Below are 16,693 nucleotides of genomic sequence, written 5' to 3'. Positions count from 1 at the left end.
CCTCAGCAGAGGGCTGCCGAGCTGGGAGGACCCACAGTGCAAGGCCGCACAACCCCCTAGGAAGCCTCAGAGCCTTCAGGTTCCAGGCTGAGGCTGTGGGCGTGGACCCTTGTGCAAACCCCACTGGAAGAAAAACCTTACAGCTCAGGAGGAGGGGCCCCACCCGCTCCCAGAGCCCATAAACGAGGGGTGGTGCCCACATGAGGCCTGGGGAAGGGTTGGGGCTGGGACACCCCCTCACCGCCCCCAGATACCCCAGGCAGCCCCTCCCTCCACAGAGAGACCCACTGGGCCTGACCCTGCCCTGGGCACAGGGTCGAGCCAGGGACGGCCCGTGGGAGAAAGACGGCTTCATGGGCCGCTGGCCAGGCCAGGTGCGTCCTTCCCCAGTGCTAGGTGGCAAATGGGGTGGGGCCAGAGCCTTCTGGCTAGGGAAGACACTGGCGTGGTTGGTGTGGCAGGGGCAGCGAAGGAGGGTCAAAGGCCACTCTGGCCTGGAAGAGTCCCCAGCCACCTGGACGGGGGTAGCCAGGCCTGGTCCCTGCCCCCACTCTCCAAGGGGTCGGGGCAGCCGGGCAGAGCCAGTAAGTGTTTGTTTTCAGATGACATTTGTAAAGAAAAACAGCCTCCCACACTGCTTGACCCTGTGTCTGGAATGTGGGGAGGCAAACAGCTGTGCCCTTCCCAGACCCTGCACAGCCCCTGGTGGGGGCAGGGCCCTGGTGGGAGCAGGGCCCAGAGGTACAGCCTGGGGAGGCACCGGCCATTGCGGTTGGAGCGCGGCAGCCAGGCTCTGGGCTCTGTTCCGGGCCTCACTGTGTCCCCAGTGGGGTGCCGCCACCACCCCCGCAGCCTGGGCCCCGCCGGTCAGACACCCGCAGGGACAGCTTGTCTTGGCTAGCTGGCTACAGCACCTCGCTGGAGTCCAGCAGACACGCGCTCCCGTGCGCACGCTGCGCCCCAGGCCAGCCCTCACGCCGCTGCTCCTGTCAGGCCCCCTGCCTGCCGTGGGCTGCTGGCTGCCTTAGCCTGCCCCAGCTCTCTCCGCGCCCCTGCCTCCAGGGAGCCCTCCTCGAGGACTCCAGCCACCCAAGCTCAGCAGGGCCAGCCCGAGCCCCTGCCCCACCCAGCCTGTGTGGAGGGTCCTCAGCCCCCTGATCCCCCAGACCCTCCAGGCAGAGGCTGGGTCCCTGGGGCTCGGGGAAAGCCGGCTCCATGGCCCCTGGCCTGGATGATTTCCCAGAGGCCCGTCCCCTGCCAAGTGTCTGGTGACCCTTGTTCCTGCCTGGCTGCCCATGGTCCTTTGTGCGACCCCCGCCCACAGCCCAGGAGCTGGGCAGGAGACTCCGATTGGGCGGCAGCAGAGCCATCCTAGGGCTGCCCCTGACCCTGGCCCTGACCCTGCTCTGGAGCCTCGTTTCCAAATCTTGCCTCATGCTTTCGCCAGACCCCCGTGGCCCCTTTCCCTGACCCTGGAGTGCCCCTGGGGCTTCCTGGAAAAGGCCTCTCCTTTGCTCACTGTTGGGTGCCGGACTTCACCAGCATTGACCACCCGAAGGCGCAGGGACACCCCCCCAGTCCCTCTCCTGGGGGTCCCATCACCAGCTCCCCATGGGCAGGATATCAGAAGAATTCTCTGCACAGGTGCTCCGCCCCTTCAGGCACAGGGGAGGGCGGCTCAGGGGCCAACGGCAGACATTGGTGCCTGCCCCTGCAGCGGGGTGCCCCGTGCTGAGACAGCGCGCACGGGGGACACTCCGGGCCTCGGTCCGCCCTCCATGTGGCAAATGAGGTGCTCGGCGGGGCTTCTTAACTCTTCACCCTGGGCTCCCCACGAGTCCCTTCTCTTCCCCTTGGGGGCCCCGGCCCCAGGTCCCCAAGGCCTAGACCTGCCTCTGCCACCCTCAGAGCAAGGATGCGCTGCAGAGGGAGAGGGGCTGCAGCTCGACCCCAGAGCTCCAGCTTCCTGTCTCCCAGCCCACAAATCACTAAAGGCCGTGGGTCCTGGGACATCAAAGGCCCAGGAAGCTCCTTGTGTTGAGTTAAGCATAGTGGAGCAGAGGCACGGAGCTGGCATTTCCCACGCTTACGACCACTCTGCTACGGGCTGGGGTGGGGCTGGGAATCAGCTTCCCCTGCGCCCCGCCATCCCTTGTCCAGAGGGACCCGTGGGAAGGCCAGGGTGAAGAGGTAAGAAGCCCTGCCGAGCACCTCATTTGCCACACGGAGGGCGGACCGAGGCCCGGAGCGTCCCCCTTGCGCGCTGTCTCAGCATGGGGCACCCCGCTGCAGGGGCAGGCACCAACATCTGCTGCTGGCCCCTGAGCCGCCCTCCCCTGTGCCTGAAGGCCCAGCACTTCCAGGGCTGCCCGAGCTGAGGGCCCGTGCAGAGAACTCTTCTACACCCCACAGAGGAGGCTGAGCAGGCCCCAGGGGGCCACCACACAGCCATGCCTGCCCCTCTCCTCAGTGGGTGTAGAAAGCTCTTAAATGGTGGAAAAACAAGGGCATGGCCACATTTCACAGGCGCAGAAGGTTCCAGAAGGAGTGAAACAATGGCATGGAGGGAGCAGAGCCCGGGCCGGTGGGGGCACAGGGATGAGGCCAGTGAAGGCCACGGGTTGGGGGGTGCCCTGAAGCCAACGACCCCATCCTTATCACCTGTGTCTCTCTGCACACAGCGTCTCGTCTGCAAAGTTAGCTGAGCAAACGCCAGGAGCCAAGGGTCGAGGCAACGACATCCATGGGGCCACTCCACACCCCCTCTGCCTGCCCCCTCAAGACCTGCTTTCCTGGTTGAAATCCAACTCACGACTTGCTCCCGGGGGCCCAGCAGCCCTACCCAATGGAGCAGCTGCACCCACAGTGCCCAGCTTCCCAGGGGGACAGGGGCTTGGTGAGCCTTCCTGCCCCCACTGGAGCATGGCCGGAGTGATTTTCTGCTTCTGCTGCAGATCACCCTGGTGGGAGCAGCTGTAATCGCATTATCCCCAGTTATGCCTCCACTGGGCACTGGGGTAGGGACAGGACTGCCAGGACACGACTCCATTTACCTAACGCCAGTGGAGCCCTGGGGGCTCTCCTAGGTCCACGGGGAGGGGTGGCCATCTCTCTAGGCCCAGGGACCCCAGGACAGGGGTAGAAAACCACGGGAGAGTTAAGGAGTTAAGGCCAGAAGGGGCCAGTCTGGCCAAGTGGGGCAAAGCTGTCCACCGTTGGGCAGGGCATGACTGAGGGGCAGTGTGGGGAACAGCTGCTCATCTCACCCAGGCCCATGCCCGTGATGAACGGTGTGACTACCCCCAGGATCAGTCGGGAAGCTTGGCCCAGGAGCCTGTGCAGACCTAACAGCCAGCTCCAGCCCCGAGGCAGGGCAGCTGTGCTCCAGAGGGCTCCCGGGGCCGCACTGTCCCTCCCAGGTGGACACCCTCGTGGCACGTACGCCCCTGCTCTCAGCCCTCTCCTTCACTGGATGGAGAGACTCGGGACCCGCAGAGGTGGGTGGAGGGCAGAGGAGGAGCTGGTCTGAGACGCAAGACGTGGCCTGTGGATTCTAGGAGCAACTGGTGGCTTCCAAGGTCCCCCACCCACTCAACACATGTTCCCAAACCCCATTTTGCAGATGAGGATGATAGGCTCAGCACAGGGGCCCATGTCTCTGTCACCAGGCAAGGTGGGGGGCTCTAGGGCCAGAATCGCTCCCACCTCCAGCCGGGGGTCAGAGGTCTCTGGTTAGCAGCCGAGGCGAGCGGGACACAGGCTGAGGGATGGGGACAGCTGCTCGCCCGGCACAGACAAGGCTCCCCTCCCCATGCTGGAGACCCCGGCTGCCCCATCAGTCACGGCCCACCCAGGACCATGCAATCATCCTCCACTTCTCCTAATCCTCCTGCCAGCTTCTTCCCAAGAGTCCAAGCAGTTGGATGCATTTTCTAAATTCTCAGGCCACTGCTGTTTCCTCCTCAAATTCCTTGTCCCCCACCCGTGGCCCCCTCCCAGCCATGGGAAAGGACTGCTGCGGCCTCCCCACAGGCCTGTGCACGGGTGGGGCTGCGTCCAGGCAGCTGTGAGGTACCGGGGATCCAGGGGTAAGAGCCCCGATTACAGGGGCGTCATGGGAAAGTGGCGAGGGGAGGCCACCCAGGGCCCCCACCACAGCCCCGCTCCACATCCTCCCCTGATCTCTGGCCCTGGAAAGAATCAGATGGGACCCCCAGCAGCAGTCACTTGAGTCCCACTGCCACCGGCTGTGCTGAGGATGCCCACTGGGCCATGCTGTGGCCACCTGGCTTGCAGTGTGGGCACCAAGGTATTGGCCCAGATTCCTACCCATCAGAGCACCAGCACAGGGCCGAGCCAGTGCCACAGAGCCCCTGGGCGGCAGCACGTCCTGCACGTCCCATAGACCGGCCTGCCGGGAGGGATGGGTGCTGCCCAGGGCTCCGTGCCCTCCCGGAAGGGGCTACAGTGGGGCTGTTTGCCAGGTGGTGGCTCTGACGCAGGAGAGGACAGATGGGCAGAGCCCAAGGGCAGCCCTGGCCAGGTGCATACAGTGGTGGCTGTGACGCCCTCTCCCACGCCTGTCTCTGGGTCCAGGAGGAGTGATGATCTCCAGGCTCCAGAGGACTAGGAACAGCAGGCAGGCTCGCTGCTGATAACGGGGCCTTCTCCACCTGGTGGGGAGTGATGAGGCAAGACCGGATGGCAGGCCCCAGGCCTCTCCTCTCCAGGGACGGCCATCATCTCCTCGCCTGTGCAGGTCTCAATCAGTCAGTGATTACGCAACCAGCCCTTTATCGCCGGTTGTGAAGATCTGGAGGACATGCGAGGCCCCGGGGCCACAGCCTTCCCGCATGGCTGAGCGGTAAGCTGTGCAATTAGCCCTCAGGCCGCCGTCGCCAGGCCCTGCCTTTGTTCCTCCACCTGCCGCCCGCCCGACGCCTCCCACAACCTGGCCAGCCTGCTCTTTCTCCCCCTCCACTCTGACCCCTTCCTCCTCAGGGCCCTGACATGCAGCTATCTGGCACCCAGTTTCAATACCCTTTTCTTTTTTTTTTCTGAGACAGAGTTTCGCTCTGGTTGCCCAGGCTGGAGTGCAATGGCTCGATTTCGGCTCACCGCAACCTCCACCTCCCGGGTCCAAGTGATTCTCCTGCCTCAGCCTCTGAGTAGCTGGGATTACAGACATGCGCCACCACGCCCAGCTAGTTTTGTATTTTTTGTAGAGACAGGGTTTCACCATGTTGGTCAGGCTGGTCTTGAACTCCTGACCTCCGGTGATCCACCCGCCTCAGCCTCCCAAAGTGCTGAGATTACAGGCATGAGCCACCGAGCCAGGACTTCTTTTCTTTTCTTTTTCTTTTGTCCCACCCTCAACTATCCGTTTCATTAAAAAATTCAGAATTCTCTCCCCTGCCTGCCAGGATGGGACCCAAAACTCGGGCAATAAGCCTGCCCGAGTTGTGGCCCTGGGCCTGTCCCCGACAAGTCACCCTACGTTTTCCATTCCACCATCCTCTCTGCACTTCAAGCACCGTGAACCCTCTCCCACCTGCCTGACCTCGCCGTCTCCAAAGGAGGACCCTTCTTGTGTCATCCCACCCTCTCTAGGCCCGCCGTCTGCCTGGGGGCTGCCCTGGTGGCTGTGCTGTGTCTTCCACTGCTGTGCGCACGGTGCTGCCTGCTCTTTGCCTCAGAGGCACTGGAGCCCATGGGCTCGGGGGGGTGTGGCCTTCGAACACTGTGAGTCCCCACATCTTGCCTCCAGAGGCCACAGCTGGCCTGGGCCAAGCCTGGGCCACTTCCTCTGCAGTGACCAAGGGCAGGGCTGCCTCGAGGGTTTCGGGGCAGGAGAGAGGGAACAAATCTCCTGGAGGCAGATGGGGGCCGCAGGGAGGCTGGAGGCCTCGAACCCCTCCCAGAGAGCCAGTGGAGGGATGTTGCCTGGCAGATGGGAGATGGCAGGCGGGTGCTCCAGGGGCTCCTCCCTCCTTGTAGCACCTTGGACATGTTTTGTTTTATTATGGTGAAAATATGTAACAAAACTAGCCATTATAGCCATTGAGCCACTGAGCCACGGAGCCACTAAGCCACGGAGCACACACATCGGTGGCACTCAGTCCATTCTCACTGCTGTGCAGCCATCGCCACCATCCACCTCAGAACTCCTCCCTCTTCCCAAACTGAAGCTCCCTGAAGGTGCCCAGCCTCCTTGCCAGTAGATGAGATGGGGAGGCAGCCCTGCTCGACCAAGGAGGCAGAAGTCTTGACTGTTCTCCCTACCGTCCCACGGGAAGCACCTGCAGCAGGGCCCTGGCTGGACAGACGGCCACAAGGGGTGTGGTGCAGTGATCGGGTGCCCTGGCCTGGGCAGGAGAGTGGCGCCCTTGGCCTGCCCAGCCCCTGCCCTGCGGCCCGCCTGACAGCCGAGGGGAGCTTCACCTTCCAGCCTCTGGCTGTCATTAGCTGCTCCCGGTGGGAGGTGGGACCGGCAGGGGAAGCTCAGTCCCACAGCCAGTGAGGATCCAGGCTCACGCGGAACCACCTGGACCTCATTATTCTTAAGTGGTCCAGTCTGAAAGTTTGGGAAGAGGGGAGAAAAAACTGCCAATCCCCAGGCCTGGGGAGCCCCGCCCCCTCTTCAAGCCAGCACTGAAGCCCCGGGGGCTTCAGCCACAATGGAGAGCTAAACCGGGCCCACCCCAGGGCCCAGGAGGGGCATCTGTAGAGGGTTCAGCCCCAGGAGGACTTGGAGGTCAGGCAAGCCAACAGGAGTTCAGAGCTTAGGAGGGGTGAGAGGTCAGACTCTGGTCCTTTCTCATCACCTGGGGTCCGTCTGTCCTTCCAGAAGGTCACCTGGGGTGTCTACAGTCAAGGCCAGTCTGACAGGTGGGATGGTGCTTCCCAGCGACCCCACCGTGAGGAGAACCCTGCTGCGTCTCCCGGCTCTCCACCCCCAGCACAGGCCCCGGGAAGCCTCCAGCTGATGACGACACCAGGACGGTGCTGAGTGGACTCTGGGGCCAGCATCACAAGGCACCCAGAACCCCAGACCACCCAGCCACACCCCAGGCTACGAGGAGGGGGCGCTCCGGCGAGGCTGGGGTGCCTTCAAGGTGCATCCTAGCAACATCCTCCACCTGCAGGAGGGACACTCGGTCACAGCTTGAGGAGGATGTGCTCAGACGGCATAGGAAGGATTTGCTTAGACCCCTTGGGGAGGATTTGCTCAGACCCCGTGGGGAGGACTTGCTCAGACCCCGTGGGGAGGACTTGCTCAGAACCCGTGGGGAGGACTTGCTCAGAACCCATGGGGAGGACATGCTCAGAACCCATGGGGAGGACATGCTCAGACCCCGTGGGGAGGATTTGCTCAGATCCCGTGGGGAGGACATGCTCAGACCCCGTGGGGAGGATTTGCTCAGATCCCGTGGGGAGGACTTGCTCAGACCCCATGGGGAGGACTTGCTCAGACCCCGTGGGGAGAATTTGCTCAGACCCCGTGGGGAGAATTTGCTCAGACCCCGTGGGGAGGACTTGCTCAGACCCCGTGGGGAGGATTTGCTCAGACCCCGTGGGGAGGACATGCTCAGACCCCGTGGGGAGGACTTGCTCAGACCCCGTGGGGAGGACTTGCTCAGACCCCGTGGGGAGGACTTGCTCAGAACCCGTGGGGAGGACATGCTCAGACCCCGTGGGGAGGACTTGCTCAGACCCCGTGGGGAGGACTTGCTCAGAACCCGTGGGGAGGACATGCTCAGACCCCGTGGGGAGGACTTGCTCAGACCCCGTGGGGAGGACTTGCTCAGAACCCGTGGGGAGGACTTGCTCAGACCCCGTGGGGAGGACTTGCTCAGAACCCGTGGGGAGGATTTGCTCAGACCCCGTGGGGAGGACTTGCTCAGACCCCGTGGGGGAGAATTTGCTCAGACCCCGTGGGGAGGACTTGCTCAGACCCCGTGGGGAGAATTTGCTCAGACCCCGTGGGGAGGACATGCTCAGACCCCGTGGGGAGGATTTGCTCAGACCCCGTGGGGAGGACTTGCTCAGACCCCGTGGGGAGGATTTGCTCAGACCCCGTGGGGAGGACTTGCTCAGACCCCGTGGGGAGGACTTGCTCAGACCCCGTGGGGAGAATTTGCTCAGACCCCGTGGGGAGAATTTGCTCAGACCCCGTGGGGAGGACATGCTCAGACCCCGTGGGGAGGACTTGCTCAGACCCCGTGGGGAGAATTTGCTCAGACCCCGTGGGGAGGACATGCTCAGACCCCGTGGGGAGGGCTTGCTCAGACCCCGTGGGGAGGACTTGCTCAGACCCCGTGGGGAGGACTTGCTCAGACCCCGTGGGGAGGATTTGCTCAGACCCCGTGGGGAGGACTTGCTCAGACCCCGTGGGGAGGATTTGCTCAGACCCCGTGGGGAGGACATGCTCAGACCCCGTGGGGAGGACTTGCTCAGACCCCGTGGGGAGGATTTGCTCAGACCCCGTGGGGAGGACTTGCTCAGACCCCGTGGGGAGGACTTGCTCAGAACCCGTGGGGAGGACATGCTCAGACCCCGTGGGGAGGATTTGCTCAGACCCCGTGGGGAGGACTTGCTCAGACCCCGTGGGGAGGACTTGCTCAGAACCCGTGGGGAGGACATGCTCAGACCCCGTGGGGAGGACTTGCTCAGACCCCGTGGGGAGGACTTGCTCAGAACCCGTGGGGAGGACTTGCTCAGACCCCGTGGGGAGGACTTGCTCAGAACCCGTGGGGAGGATTTGCTCAGACCCCGTGGGGAGGACTTGCTCAGACCCCGTGGGGGAGAATTTGCTCAGACCCCGTGGGGAGGACTTGCTCAGACCCCGTGGGGAGAATTTGCTCAGACCCCGTGGGGAGGACATGCTCAGACCCCGTGGGGAGGATTTGCTCAGACCCCGTGGGGAGGACTTGCTCAGACCCCGTGGGGAGGATTTGCTCAGACCCCGTGGGGAGGACTTGCTCAGACCCCGTGGGGAGGACTTGCTCAGACCCCGTGGGGAGAATTTGCTCAGACCCCGTGGGGAGGACTTGCTCAGACCCCGTGGGGAGGATTTGCTCAGACCCCGTGGGGAGGACTTGCTCAGACCCCGTGGGGGAGAATTTGCTCAGACCCCGTGGGGAGGACTTGCTCAGACCCCGTGGGGAGAATTTGCTCAGACCCCGTGGGGAGGACATGCTCAGACCCCGTGGGGAGGATTTGCTCAGACCCCGTGGGGAGGACTTGCTCAGACCCCGTGGGGAGGATTTGCTCAGACCCCGTGGGGAGGACTTGCTCAGACCCCGTGGGGAGAATTTGCTCAGACCCCGTGGGGAGGACATGCTCAGACCCCGTGGGGAGGACTTGCTCAGACCCCGTGGGGAGAATTTGCTCAGACCCCGTGGGGAGGACATGCTCAGACCCCGTGGGGAGGGCTTGCTCAGACCCCGTGGGGAGGACTTGCTCAGACCCCGTGGGGAGGACTTGCTCAGACCCCGTGGGGAGGATTTGCTCAGACCCCGTGGGGAGGACTTGCTCAGACCCCGTGGGGAGAATTTGCTCAGACCCCGTGGGGAGGACTTGCTCAGACCCCGTGGGGAGAATTTGCTCAGACCCCGTGGGGAGGACATGCTCAGACCCCGTGGGGAGGACTTGCTCAGACCCCGTGGGGAGGACTTGCTCAGAACCCGTGGGGAGGACTTGCTCAGACCCCGTGGGGAGGACTTGCTCAGACCCCGTGGGGAGGACATGCTCAGACCCCGTGGGGAGGATTTGCTCAGACCCCGTGGGGAGGACTTGCTCAGACCCCGTGGGGAGGATTTGCTCAGACCCCGTGGGGAGGACTTGCTCAGACCCCATGGGGAGGATTTGCTCAGACCCCGTGGGGAGGACTTGCTCAGACCCCGTGGGGGAGAATTTGCTCAGACCCCGTGGGGAGGACTTGCTCAGACCCCGTGGGGAGAATTTGCTCAGACCCCGTGGGGAGGACATGCTCAGACCCCGTGGGGAGGATTTGCTCAGACCCCGTGGGGAGGACTTGCTCAGACCCCGTGGGGAGGATTTGCTCAGACCCCGTGGGGAGGACTTGCTCAGACCCCGTGGGGAAGACATGCTCAGACCCCGTGGGGAGAATTTGCTCAGACCCCATGGGGAGGACATGCTCAGACCCCGTGGGGAGGACTTGCTCAGACCCCGTGGGGAGAATTTGCTCAGACCCCGTGGGGAGGACATGCTCAGACCCCGTGGGGAGGGCTTGCTCAGACCCCGTGGGGAGGACTTGCTCAGACCCCGTGGGGAGAATTTGCTCAGACCCCGTGGGGAGGACTTGCTCAGACCCCGTGGGGAGAATTTGCTCAGACCCCGTGGGGAGGACTTGCTCAGACCCCGTGGGGAGAATTTGCTCAGACCCCGTGGGGAGAATTTGCTCAGACCCCGTGGGGAGGACATGCTCAGACCCCGTGGGGAGGACTTGCTCAGACCCCGTGGGGAGAATTTGCTCAGACCCCGTGGGGAGGACTTGCTCAGACCCCGTGGGGAGGACTTGCTCAGACCCCGTGGGGAGAATTTGCTCAGACCCCGTGGGGAGGACTTGCTCAGACCCCGTGGGGAGAATTTGCTCAGACCCCGTGGAGAGGACATGCTCAGACCCCGTGGGGAGGACTTGCTCAGACCCCGTGGGGAGGATTTGCTCAGACCCCGTGGGGAGGACTTGCTCAGACCCCGTGGGGAGGATTTGCTCAGACCCCGTGGGGAGGATTTGCTCAGACCCCGTGGGGAGGACTTGCTCAGACCCCGTGGGGAGGACTTGCTCAGACCCTGTGGGGAGAATTTGCTCAGACCCCGTGGGGAGGACTTGCTCAGACCCCGTGGGGAGAATTTGCTCAGACCCCGTGGGGAGGACTTGCTCAGACCCCGTGGGGAGAATTTGCTCAGACCCCGTGGGGAGGACTTGCTCAGACCCCGTGGGGAGAATTTGCTCAGACCCCGTGGGGAGAATTTGCTCAGACCCCGTGGGGAGAATTTGCTCAGACCCTGTGGGGAGGACTTGCTCAGACCCCGTGGGGAGAATTTGCTCAGACCCCGTGGGGAGGACTTGCTCAGACCCCGTGGGGAAGACTTCCTCAGACCCTGTGGGGAGGATTTGCTCAGACCCCAGGCAGGCATCATGGGTGCGCCCAGCCCGGACCCCAGACTGGTAGCTCCTACCACACGCGGAGTAGCAGAGGCTGGCAAGAGGGACTCAGGACTCGGGCTGGGGACAGAGGGCCCTGCACAGCTCTGGGGTCCTGACCCAATCCTGCATTTCCATAGAGAGCTGCCTGGGCACCCATGCTGAGGGTCCCTGCACCCCCTGGTGTATCAGGGACCCTTCCCCCACCCCCTATCCCCCGCCGCTGAGACACAGGAATGTACAGGATGGCTGTGAGGGGAGAGGCAGGCCCAGGGTGCAGCAGGCAGGGCTGGGCAGGGCTGGGGATCTGCAGGAGGTTGGCCCTGGAGATGGGACATGTCTGGACCCTCGGTGTCATCACTTCTATGTTTTGACCACTGAGCAAATATACACTAAATGAAGCACAAATTAGCCAAGGGGACAGTCGACTCTGTCCTTTCTTCTTAATCCCTCTGGCTCAGGGTTTCCCAGCCTGGACAGCCTGTCCGAGGGGAAGGCTGCCCAAGGGCACACGGGCATCCGTCTGGGGACATTCAGGCAGTGACCAATCCCTGGCCGCCCTGGTGTGTGCCCGGCAATGTGGGCCTTTTCCCAGCCAGCCAGTCGGGGAGCGGCCGCTGTGGGTCCCTGAGTCTTAGCCAGAGGGTCAAGGATAGGACAATGATGGAGACCCGCATGCGGCCGCATCCATGGGTAAAGGAGGCGGAACGGAGGACAGCTCTGCCATCCCCTCAGCCAGCCATGAAAAGCAACCCTTTCCCCTAAGGCCCCAGCACCAACCTGGAGGCCACCATGGGCTGGAGCCCAGCACAGCCACCATCACATCTTGGCTGTCCAGCTCAGGACAGCCAGTTCCAAGGCATCCAGGCTGGAGCTCCGGGGGCGGAAGAGCACAAGCTCCTGAAGAGCCTCTGGTCCAGCCCTGGCAGCGAAGGGCCAGGTGAGAGCCTGTCGAGGGCTCTGAGGACTCCAGGAGGGACTGGCTGAGGACACCGGTGGGGGTAATACCTCCCCCTCCAATGGCCGCTCGCAGGAGGCAATTCCCAGAGCCCCGCTCCATGGGCCACCAGGTACCCAGAGCCTCATTTAGAAATGGCCATGCCTCCCCACAGGCCCCCGCTCGGATCCTGGTGCTTCAAATGTCCTGTTGTGGTCCCAGGGAGGAGCAAAACCCCCTCCCAGTCAGGAAGCATCCTCAACCGCATCTAATTCCAGATGCTACCTCCCACCTTGGCTTTCCAGGAGACGGAGAACGGAGCCGGCCCCTCCCCAAGGCCCCGAGGCCCAGCAGGGCACCCCTCCGAGCAGATAAGCTCACCCCTGTTCCCAGGACAAGCAAGCTCCTGCTGAGGCTCTGCTACTGCTAATTGGCCCTTGGGATAAGCAGACCTGTCCAGGAAAGAACCCTCTCCCTGATCTCCCAGCCCCAGCCCCATCCGGCCGGGAGTTCTGACTTAAGCAAATAATCAGTCCAGGGAATTGGAGGCTCAACAGAATCGTCCTCCAGGAATCTGGTCTTCGTTCCTCCACCCTCCTCCTCCCGTCTCCGCCCAAGGTCTTGAGATCAACAGCAAGGTTTTGCACTCGTAGGGGCTTCCCCGAGACACCCTCCAGCCTCAACCCAGAGGAGATGGGTGCCTGGGCCGTGACCCCTCACACAAGCGGAACAAGCCCAGAGAGGACACGGGAAGCCATGCGCCCGGCCAGCTGGGGTCTGCGATGGACTCAGTGGGGTCCGGCCCTCCTCACTCCAAGGGGCGCTGGGAGCCGACCCGGTGAGGGAGGGCATCCTGGGAAAGTGACAGGAATCAGGGAATGGCCCTGGGGCTCCGGACCTCTTCTGATGGAGTCATTCAAGGCCCTTGGCAGAGCTGGGCATCCTCTGAGCCCCGGGGAATAAGGTCCCCTCACTCCACCACAGAACAGCATCTGGGCACCTACCTGTTGGCCATGGGCAGAGCAAAACTCTCTCCTGGACCCCAGCGCCCAGAGCCCTGGCCTTGGGAGGGAGCTGTGCATCCTCAGGAGCCCCCCCGGGCTGCCCCCCACCACCCTGCAGGCAGCTCACCCTCCCACCCCACCAGCTGCAGGTGCGGACACGTGTCTTCTCCTTCCCCAAATGCTCATTCTGTACCTGCTTCGGGAGGGCAGTCCTGCCTGCTCACAGCCCAGCCCTGCCCGAACTCCTGGCCATGCGTGGAGACACACGGGCGTTAGAACATGGCATCCCGGTTCCCTTCTATGTTCAGGAAGACGACACCCATCTGGCTGAGGGGATGGCAGAGCCCCTCTCCCCACAGCCCCCTCTGCAGTGCAGCTCTCCTTTCCTCTCCCCGCATGCCTCTTCTCGAGGGCGGCCCCTTCTCTCCATCAGGATCACCCTTCCTGGGCCTCTGGGGTGCACCGGGCGGGCGCTGTTTCCCCCAAGCCCTCCCTTCCTCCCTCGGGGTGGGGCCCTTTCCTCCAGGCTCTTCTCCGTCTCCTGGTCTCTGCCATCTCCCAAAACCCATTCTATTTCTCCACATGTCTACCTCGTCCCCCATCCGTCTCCATTCTCCTAGTCTCCCGCCTGCCAGGCCAGCCCTGGCACCAGCCACTTGGCAGCCTCCTCCTCCTCCTCCTCCCAGAACTTTCTCTTTCCTTCCTGGTCCCATCTCAAACTGCAGCAAGCTGGTCGGAAGGTGAGACCAGGCTGGGAAGGAGCTCTGGGCCACGGAGATGGTGGCCGGGGGAGGTATGGGAGGTGGGAGGGCAGGCGGGCCAGGTGGGGAGCAGGGCATCTTGCCATGGGAAGGGCTGGAGGAAACACTGCATCCAGGGATGGCCAGAGCTCGCCTGGAGCCCCTGAAGGTCTTGCTTTTAGAGCCAAGTGGGGCTGCTGTGTGGCCAAGCCGGGCGAGTGGCCCCATCCCGGGTCCTGGGCTCCTGGCGTCTGCCCTGGAGCCCACCATGTTGCAGTACTGCGTGGCCATCCATTGCTGCTCTCTTCACTGTATAACCGGGGGTTCCCTCTGTGCCCCTCAAAGCCCCAACTTGCCTGGACTTTGGGTCTGCAGCTGGCGCATGGGAATCTTCCCACATGGCAGCGTAGGGTGACTATGGAGCCGACACCAAGGCTGCCAAGGTCTTACTTGAGTAGAAGACTTCCATCCTGAGCGATCCTGTTGGCCGGTCCTCCGGATCCAGCCTTCCTGGGGCTGCGGCCACCCACAGGGCTCCAAGCGGGTCTGGGGTCCCTGGTCCCCCAGGTTGACCACCCCTTGCTGCAGCTGCTCCAGAAACAGAGGGTGCTGCCCTGGCCATTTTGCTCCTTGCTGGGTGTCTGGGAGGGCTGCGAGGGGAGGAAGAAGGGCAGGGAGAGGTGAGAGACCCGAGAGAAGGGGGAAGGAGTCTCAAAGGAGGGGAGGGAGGGCCGGCCAGCACTGTGGCGCAGTGTGCAGGAGGGGAACATGGCAATGCCCGGCACGAGGTGGGGTGCGGGGCAGCCCTGGAGCCCTGGCTGCCTCTCCCAGCAGTGGGTCCGGCACTAGCTAGCCAGCTGAGCTTGCTGTGTTTGGAGTCTGCAGAAAGTGCTGCCCCGCCAAGCCCCACAGGCCAAGCCAGGCCCGAGGGACAGGAAGGAGCATGGGGCCTTCACTCGCTGCCCAGCCCGGGGCACGGCCGGCCCATCTCCCATTTCCAGGGCATCCGGGGACGGGCACGCCCCGGATACTTACTGCCCTGTCACTGGAGGTTAGCATCCTCCCTCGTCCGGTGCCCTGCCCAGGTGGCTGTTACCTCCCCTACCTCCCCCAAGACCCTGAGCAGGGGGAGAAAGAAAGTGGACAGAGGCACCAGACCTCCTGACCTGAGTGTGGTCCCCGCTTTGTTCCCCCTTCCTCTGCCCCCAGTTCTCACTGCGAAGGAGGAGAGGGCTCACCTGGGGTGGCCCCACGTGCCTGCCAGCCTTGGTCCAAGACTGCAGAGAAGGGGCCCTGAGGAGGTGGGGAGGAACCCAGAGGCAGACCCTGAGGGTCTTCCCTGAAAGAGGAGGGCTGGTGGGCAGCAGGAAGATCCGGAATTGTGCCCTCAGCTGCCCTCTCTATCCTGACGTGTCACCCGCTAAGGGTCACGGGCCAAGGAGGGACCGGGCAATGTCCGGGAGCCATAGAGTTGGGATGGCCTGGCCAGGCTGGGTGTGGGGTCTGTTGGGGATCCCAGGTGAGGGGAAGGAATTGGGAGTGGACCTGGGCCCGAGGCAGGTTGGGTGGCTGGTGCAAGGCAGAGGGCTGGCCCCGGGGGCATTCTGTCCTGGTTCCTCTGTCCCCTCATCCAGTTCGTGAGCATCCCTCGTGGAGCGGGCCCAGGGAGATCACGGGCAGCGGGCGGGCAGATGGAGTGCAATATCCCCCAAGGAAAGTGTGTTGTGAGGTGGTGGAGGGCAGGGCCGGAGAGGCCCCAGCTGCGGAGCAGGACGCTGGAGGGCGCAGGGCAGCCGAGCCAGGGCCCGGGGCAGCCGGAAAGTGGCACTGTGTTCTTTCGGGCCGGACCAGAGCCCAGGCAGTGTCAGGAGGTGGATGGTGTGGAAGAGAGAGGAGTTCCAGGGGCGCACTGGGGGGCCCTCTGTGTGGCTGGAAGGTGGAGGGGCGCTAGGTGGAAGGGCTGGCTTTGGGCTGGTGGCTTGGGCTAAGGCAGCCTTGCAGGGGCTGGCTCCTGAACCCACGCATGGCGAGAAGTATGGGCTGGAGCAGCCACAGCATTGGGGAAAGACAGATGGGAGGGCTGGACAGGAAGCAGGGCTGTGGCCAGGCCAGGGCCCCGGGAGGACAGGGACGAGTGGTGGACGTGAGGGTGCAGAGGAGCAAAGTCCAGGACTTGGCCCGGATTGGGATGCTCAGGAGGCTGGGGATGCTCGGAGGAAGGCAATGGGGGAGCCCGGCTGACTGCCCCACCCCTGCCACCCTCAGCTCCCTCTGCCCGCCAGGACTCCCGGGCTCCATCAGGTGCCCCAGCACCCTGGCTGCGACATAACGAGGTGGGACAGTGTCAGCAAGGTGACTTCTCGTGCCCCAGTGTTTGCAAATCCCCAAAATGACCCAATAGACACGCTCAAGGCTGGATTTTCCAAGAGGGCCCCTTCAAGCACCAAAGGACACAAAGAGCAGGCCCTTCTGAGTCTGCGGCCCACAGATGTCAACACGGACCCCGCACCCCAGGACCACCTTGGGCACAGAGCGGCTGGGCCCAGGAGGCTGGCCTCTCCCGGGGATCCCACGGCTGGCCTGCGGTGCTCCAGCAAACACGTGCAGGGCTTTGCAGAGCCCCGCACAGAACAAAGAACAAAATGGGGAGAGCAGGGCCTGGGCTGAACGGACCACGGGCGGGTGGGCGGAGGGGCACAGCGGCATGGCACCCACTGCCAGGCCGAGGGCAGCTGCAGGGGGCTGGGCTGGAGCAGACCCGGGGTGGGGGTGGGGGCTGGAGGAGGCTCTCACGGCCGGAATCAATAACTCACACTGGGGGAGGGCGGGAGACGTTTGTGGC

At 63.7% G+C, this 16,693-nt stretch overlaps 1 protein-coding gene across 1 annotated transcript in view; it reads right to left on the bottom strand.

Annotated features, from left to right (window-relative positions):
• MRPL23 (mitochondrial ribosomal protein L23) overlaps positions 1-16,693 on the bottom strand; it is a 71,245-nt gene that overhangs the window by 31,623 nt on the left and 22,929 nt on the right. Inside the window, exon 5 of the mRNA XM_055355151.2 lies at positions 14,302-14,501. Coding sequence (XP_055211126.1) covers positions 14,302-14,501 — 200 coding nt within the window. The remainder of the gene's footprint in view (positions 1-14,301; positions 14,502-16,693) is intronic.

Source organism: Gorilla gorilla, chromosome 9, assembly GCF_029281585.2.
Source record: "Gorilla gorilla gorilla isolate KB3781 chromosome 9, NHGRI_mGorGor1-v2.1_pri, whole genome shotgun sequence".
In the NCBI taxonomy this organism is placed as follows: Eukaryota; Metazoa; Chordata; class Mammalia; order Primates; family Hominidae; genus Gorilla; species Gorilla gorilla.
The sequence above is the reverse complement of the archived record's forward strand: the minus strand, read 5'-3'. Positions and strand labels throughout refer to the sequence as shown.